Below are 7,788 nucleotides of genomic sequence, written 5' to 3'. Positions count from 1 at the left end.
ACAATGGTTGGGCCCAATATTTTCTACTCGTGCTTATTGGGCCTCCGTGACCCAATTATACGATTGTTGGGCCCAATATAATCAAACATGTTTATTGGGCCTTGGTGACCCAATTACATGCCCAGTGGGCCTTTATCACCTTTAACATGCTATTGGGCCTTAGTGGCCAATTTGCATTGCTAATATGGCCCTAAATATTCATCATATGCTTAATGGACTATAATGTGTCCGTAGCATACTCGACAGCCTAGAATAACATGCATGATTAGTGGGCCACCGTTGTCCTCTTTCGTGTCTGTTAGGCTTACTTCATATTCACGTAAACATCAATCGGGTTGTAAAACAATGTTATTCAATTTCATTGGGATTTAGTGAGAAATATCGGGTGGCACCAATAAGTGTCGGCCGTAGCCTGTAGTTATAATCAGAGTCTCCTGGAGGGAGAGCGAGAGTTTGTGTATAGATCTATACGGGGGTGACTCCCCCACACCTGAGCTGTTCGCTACAGTTAGACTCGGCCAGTCTAGGGTGACAAAATCTTGATCAAAACCGGCATTTAGAATAAATGTCAAGACAGGCGAAATAGTCATTATCATGCATGGTTATAACGACTCACATAGAGATCTGTTACCGTATCATCATTTTTGGGGAAGCAAATTCATACATGGTGGCCATGCAAAGTGATTTATGCGATAATACAAAACTATCATACTATTTAAATCGGAAAACATCGGGTTTTCCGGGGAACGACATTATTCACTTCCACATACGACAACTACAATACAAGGAACAATTAGGAAAGTCATTCACTTTTACATGTTCTGAAAACACATACATATGCACTTATGGGATCATCACATCTTTTTCGTAAACAGTTTTTGTTACAGAAAATATCGGATTTTCTGGGTTTTACAAACAATACAAACTATTTTTATATCAAACATGCTTATGAACTCACCAACATTGTATATGTTGACCGTTTTCAAAATAACTTGTATTCTCAGGTAACCGTTAGAATGAAGAATCATCAAGCGTGTTTCTGAAATTTCTTTTGTCCAATGTCAATCGTTAAATAATTTATGTTCTATGATGTTGTAATGTAAACAATGTACTTGTTGTGAACAAGGTCAGTGTATTAATGCATGGTGATGTTTATGTTATGTTTCATGTATATTCATTGTGATGATATTTCAATTTAAGTCACACGAGCCCTCAGACGTTTCCGCCGTCTGGTTCGGGGGTGTGACACCCTAAAATACTAAGTTATCAAAAGTAGGAGTATCGGGACCTACCATACTGCTTTGACAATTCCAGAAACGCCTCCCAGGGTTTGTTATCTTCCAACACGTTCATTCTTTAGCTTGAACGCCACAATCACAAAGCTTTACTCGTTCTCGTGACTGAACATGAGTGACTTGTAGCTGATTCCTTGAGGTCGATGAGCTCGAAGACATTGTTCTTCAGGACGGAAATAGTTGAGGGGAAGTCTTTGACTTTTCAGAGAAGGGTAAGTAACACTTTAATGGAGGTCCGAATGAGGGTTTCAATTAATAAGCGTATATCGACAAGTGGACTTCTTCGACACATAAGCATCCCACGTAAGCTTATTGGACACATCAGCGTGCCACATAAGCATTGTAACCGGTAAACCTTCTAATTTTTTAGATAATGATGTAATTAATAGGTCAATTACGAGTTTACTGGTCTAATGTACCAAAAAAAAAACTTTAAGGACCAAATTAGCCAAATGAAGAAAGTTTCATGTGCTATGTGCAAAAATTATAAGACTAAGGAGAAAAGTCTGAAAATAGCGTCGAAACGATCATCGGAAAATATGTTGCGGGCAGTTCGTCAGAAATTTGGTAAAAAAGTTGTATAAAAGTATTATCTTTTTCTGTAAAACAAGTTTTTAACTATTTTGTAAATAAATATAAAAAGTTGTAATTTTTTTCTTTTAAAAATTGTTGTAATTTTTTTCAATATGACTAAGTGGTAACGGTTTTATATTTCAAATGATCAGTTAAATTAAAAATTATTTATAGAATTGAGTAAACCTGAAGTAAAAAAAACAAAAATAAAAGTTTAATAACTTAGTTATAATGATTTAAACTTAAATAACTTAATAATAACCCTCTTAAAACTTTGATTATCAATTAATTAAAACTACGTTTAACTTAACCCTTTTATCATATATGTCCTGATTAACCCTATTTTTGTAATGGAAGACAAACTTCAGGGGCTAATCGGAAATCCAAAGGACGGAAGCACACACTTGAATCGCAGCGCCAAAGATTTTGCAACAGCAAGCAACATTTTCCTTCTCTCAGATAAATGCGTAGCCACTGACGAAAATCAGCAAAATCCTCATCGCCCATCACATCCTCGTGTTAGAGAAGAAGCATGAGGTAAAACTCGCATTTTTTCATAAGTTATCTCAAGAAACAGATCAACATGTGCTAGATTTTTCGAATTTTATGTATCTTAATCTCCTTTTTTGTTGTTTTAGAAGTTGCAATATCAAACCCTAGAGCAAGTGTCCGATTTTTTCTATGTGGCGGAAATGGAGCTCGAATTCAACAGAATCCATGTAGGTATTCGAAACCGGCCTTCGTTGATTTGTTAGTTATTGGTCAAATTTAGTGGCTTTTGGATTTTGGGCTTCTTATGGCTTCTTAATTATCTTTCTGTTAATGTTTCGGAAGTAAACAACTTTCGGCTTATATTCCACTTTAAGATCGACAACTCACACATAGTGTTTTTACCCTAAACGTGGCTGTTTTCATGGAGAAAAGAGAATCGAAGTTGCCAACTTTTAGATGGATATCAGTTTCCGGGACTAGTAAGGGACAAGTGAATTTGGTTTAGAGAATGGATTAATTTCATATCAAGTAGCAACAAGCAAATTGGTATTCTTATACCATGCAAAACAAGATGCAAGCTTTAACTGGCTCTTACATGTTTTTAGGTTAAAAGACAATTAACTGATTGGTATTATGTGCTTTACACTAGAACATTGAACTTGTAGAACCATACTTTGGAACATTTGGACTATTTAACTATTATTTTATTGTCCAAACTTTTAATGATTCCTAATGCTATGCTGTTGGTTTTATGTGGACGCATACAATTTTTTTCCTTTGGTTTTGTCAAGTTAAGAACTATTGAGTTTCACCATATGTCAATTTGGAACATTCTTTAGAATTAGATAAACAAATCCAAAATCACAAGGGTGTTTTGGAGATTCAAAGAAGTCCTCACATTTCTAGAAAAAGGTGTTGATGAAACTGGAGGTGGATAGATACAATAGGACTTATATGTACGGAAGATATACGTGATCTTTTATTTTCTATTTGGCTCTTTTGTTCTTCGAGATGAAGTTGATGAAAGGAATGACATTTATGTTCTTTATTTACAAAATTCAAGTTGAATTCACGTGACTTCATCGAGAGCCAAACGAGCATTTTGCACTCTTTTAGTTGGAAAACAGGGGAAGTTGAGGGGCTTAGGTCTAAATACAATTTATCATGAGGTTTATGGGCCCTCTCTCAAGAATATGAACTTTATAGGCCTATTTCCAATTTGGCTCAAAGTTCATAGGCCCAAATAGTGTCATTCCACTCCCAAATCTCTCCTACTAGGCTCACTCTCCATATTAATTCTAGATAGAGATTTAAAGAAAGAGTATATTGGGATTATTTATTGTCGGGAAGAGAATCATTTGGAGTATTACACTCATTGACACAAAACCCTAATCATCTGTGTGTTGATTGATGGAGAAGGGTGAACAAACAGATAGACATTCCCAATGTTCATATTTGGGAAAAAGAGCAAACCGCAACCTTGTTTGCAGTAAGAAGGTTTGTTGGCTCCATAGCACATGTGTTGTCGATTTAAGATCCCTACTTATGTATCTTCACTAATCTTTTACTTTTAGTAGGGTTTTTTCTTTTGATATGTTTCTTTGATTTTTATACGGATCAATCCATGTGCGAAATTTACTTGACACGAGTATCTCCTTCGGTTAGCGAAAATTTTGTTGATCCCTAATAGAAAAGCTATCTTTGTTCCCTTATTTGTGTTTATTTCACCTGCATTTTACTTTCCTTGTATGAGGAAAGAAAGATTAGAAAGATTTGGTTTTTGATCAATGGTAAGTGATCTTGATCAATTGATGTGGACGATTTGTTCTAAAAGTGAAGATCTTGGGGTTTCATTTTTGATTGGATGCTAATGCTGTTGCTGTCAATAGAAGTAAAAATCCGTAAACTTGATGCATAATTTTTGTCCCAATATTCTTATCGGTTACACTCAAACTTATACATGTTAATATGATACAAGATCTTTAATTAACTATACATTTACCAGGGTTTTGAAAGCAAAAGTTCCTGTGAGTTGGCAGTGAGAGCAACACTAATTTGATAATGGACCTTAACCTTACTTTAGATCATACTGTCTAGATTTGCTTATATCCTTCCAGGTCTATTGGTCAGTTGACCTACAAAATGCATGTGAGAGTTAGAGAGTGGGCTTGGTTGATGCTATAATTTCATTCTGTTCTGTTTACTTTATTTGCCTTAGTACTGATCTAAGCTAACCTCCATCCAGATTCTATCTAAAATTGCACTTTTCAATGTATTGCTATTGAAATATGATTACCCATATCTATGTTATATTGACACGTTTGTAATAACAGTAATATAACTATGCTCCTCAAGGCTTAGCATTAAAGACATATCTCATATGTAGTTTTCATTATTAATGGTTGTCTGAGGAGGTTTGCATGCATTTGACACTTGTATGATACAAGTTTATCATATTTCTGATAATCCTATACTAACACTATGAACATTTTGTTTAATGCTCAGTTACCTGAAGGAGTGGCTCCATTCACACATATTACTCGAAATGAACGTTCAGGCCGGAAGTATGTTATTTCTTGCTCCCATTCATTATGATTAATGATAAATTAATTAGTCTGTCCACTGAATTTTTTATAATACTTGATGAATATGCTTTTTGGTCATTTCTGCATATAATGCTCATTCATTTAAGAGAATGCATTAAGTTGGCCTAACTTTTTTTTATTTTTTGCTTGACTTGTGTCCTTGCTCCTAAGTTGTCTTGTTTTTCTCTTTTTGTGCATCTCTGGGAAATTAGCCTCACTTTTGTCTTCCTCAACTTCATTCTGTTGTGCTTGGTCATGCATTCCATATATTGTTGGTTTTGTCTTATGATTTTTGGAACAAAAGAGAATTTAGAGTTTAGTAGGAAGATGATATTGACCCCAAAATGTAATCTTCCTCATTACAGCAATGCCAACTCCCTATATCCCTATAATCATCTTACTCCAGTCAGTGTCACCCCCACTCTTATACCCTTTTCCCACAAAAACCACCCCTTTCACTCTCTTGAACATGTCAGCAAGTAAATGTGATGGTGGATATGGCTTTCTGACTTGAAAGTTGTATCTATGTGTCTCCTTTTGTTCTTCTGTTATGCCCTTGTACTCTTTACTTGAAAGTTGTGGTGTCAGAAGTTTTAAGTTGTAAATAGAGATGCAGTTTCAGCTTCTTTTTCTAGACTTGAGCTGTACCTGTGTGTTTGGTTTGGAGTTTGGACTAGCTTTGAAGTTGTAATGTATGTATGTGTTTGTACTTTGTAGGCAGCAGATAAAGAAAAAAGATGAGGATATTGCTGTGTGTGAATGCAAATTGGATCCTGGTAAGACTGAGCTTGCATGTGGAGAGAGGTGTTTGAATGTATTAACCAACACAGAATGCACCCCTGGATATTGCCCTTGTGGCACCTATTGCAATAACCAGGTACATTATAATTTTTATTATTTATTTTTGTAGCTTAGAAATTTATTCATAAAGGACTACATTTTGTGAATGAGTTTTAATGTGCCACCATTTACAGAGGTTTCAAAAATGTGAATATGCAAAGACAAAGTTATTCAAGACGGAGGGCCGTGGATGGGGTCTTTTAGCTGATGAAAATATCAAGGTTTAATATTTTATCATATACTACATTATATATATATATATATATATATATATATATATATATATATATATATAAAATCTATCTTAGATGTTTGTTTACGTTGGTATGACTTATTGAGTAGGCTGGACAGTTCATTATTGAATATTGTGGAGAAGTAATATCTTCAGAAGAAGCAAAGGCCAGATCTCAAACTTATGAAGCTCAAGGTTAGAATGTGTGGTTTGGTTTATGAGTGTAACTAATGACCAACAAAACATATATAATAGTGTTATTTATTGGCATTGCATTTATAATTTTTTATGCAGGATTAAGGGATGCATATATAATTTCTCTTAATGGCAGTTACTTTATTGATGCCACAAGGAAAGGAAGCCTTGGTAGATTTATAAACCATTCCTGGTAAGGATTAACTAACTGATTACATTCCCATTTCCATTTCCATTTCCATTTCCATTTGTGGATTAAGTAAGTAACTTCATTCTTTCTGCAGCCAACCAAATTGTGAGACTAGAAAGTGGACGGTTTCAGGGGAAACTCGGGTTGGGATTTTTGCAAAACAAGACATTTGTGTTGGAACTGAACTTGCATATGACTATAATTTTGAATGGTATGGTGGCGTTAACGTGCGTTGTCTGTGTGGGGCCCCTAACTGTTCTATTTTTCTTGGTGCAAAGTCTCAGGGTTTCCAGGTAAATATGTTTTGCAAAGTTTTTTCAATTGCTCATATTTTAATCCATTCTATTGTTTTCTTAACACTTCAGGAGCATAATCATGTCTGGGAAGATGGCGATGACAGGTTGGTTAGTGTGTGTGTGTGTGTGTGTATATTTTTTTTGTATTTACATGAAGATGATAAAACATTTGGGATTTGGTATTGTTTTCCATGAGTTCAGATATACAGTTGATGAATTCCCTCTGTATGATTCTGCTGAAGATGAGGCACCTTCAGAAAAGGTGAACAAGATTACTACAGAAGAACCCCCTTCAGTAGTAACAGTGAGAAGAAACGAGGTTAACAACAACAACAACAACAATGGTTTTGGATATAAACACAAGACCAATTTTTCAGGTGGTAACATTAAGCGTGGTGGTGGTGGTGGTGGTGGTATGGTGGTTTCTGGGGCGAATGGTAACAACGGGCCTGCAAAGCGGGCAGGTAAACGCAGACCGAACCGAAAGCAAAAGGCTTCGGGCAGGAAACCGGTGAATGGAAAACGTGTTGCACAACTCTTTGCTTCAAAGAAAGTACAAGATCAACTCGTAAAATGCGAGGTAGCAATGGATCACTTATTTAATTTCATAAAATAAATTTTTTTTATTTATTTATTGCATGCAGGAGATAAGAAGTGAAGCGAGTGTGATGCTTGATGCTGTGTATGATGAAATACGGCCTGCAATTGAAGAAAGGGAAAGGGAGAGTCTGGACAGTTTGCCCACAAATGTAGCAGAAAAGTGGATAGAGGCTTCCTGCTCTAAATTAAATGCAGATTTCAACTTGTACTTCACAGTCGTCAAAAATGTCGTCTGCCCTCCTCCTCCTCCTCCTCAAACTTAATGTCCTTCTTCATCAACAACAACATATTGCATATGCATGTTTGGGTCTGGAATTTCATGATGTAATTTTATTGTTCAAAAAGTTTGTGAATGGTAGGAGCCTACTTTTTTTCATACAAATTCTTTGCATAGTCAGCAAGGTAAGGTGGGTGTTGGTTCAATTTCAGATTTCATGAATTCTTTGTTATAAAACTCAAATCAGAAAAAGGTGTTGTTCAATTTCAGGAA

At 35.5% G+C, this 7,788-nt stretch overlaps 1 protein-coding gene across 1 annotated transcript; it reads left to right on the top strand.

The window, feature by feature from the left end:
• The first annotated feature begins 2,218 nt into the window (after positions 1–2,218).
• Positions 2,219–7,788, top strand: ASHH1 (SET domain group 26). The gene is made up of 11 exons (XM_079069426.1): positions 2,219–2,405; positions 2,507–2,587; positions 4,866–4,924; positions 5,663–5,822; positions 5,920–6,006; positions 6,128–6,212; positions 6,312–6,405; positions 6,497–6,695; positions 6,768–6,802; positions 6,900–7,278; positions 7,343–7,788. Exons 2-11 carry the CDS (start codon positions 2,561–2,563, stop codon positions 7,559–7,561), a joined length of 1,344 nt encoding a protein of 447 aa, XP_078925552.1. The 5' UTR covers positions 2,219–2,405; positions 2,507–2,560; the 3' UTR covers positions 7,562–7,788.

Source organism: Lactuca virosa, chromosome 8 (genome assembly GCF_052849685.1).
Source record: "Lactuca virosa cultivar CGN04683 chromosome 8, Lactuca_virosa_CGN04683_v6, whole genome shotgun sequence".
NCBI classification, from domain to species: domain Eukaryota; kingdom Viridiplantae; phylum Streptophyta; class Magnoliopsida; order Asterales; family Asteraceae; genus Lactuca; species Lactuca virosa.
Note: the sequence above shows the minus strand (reverse complement) of the source record. Positions and strands in the feature narration are given on the sequence as shown.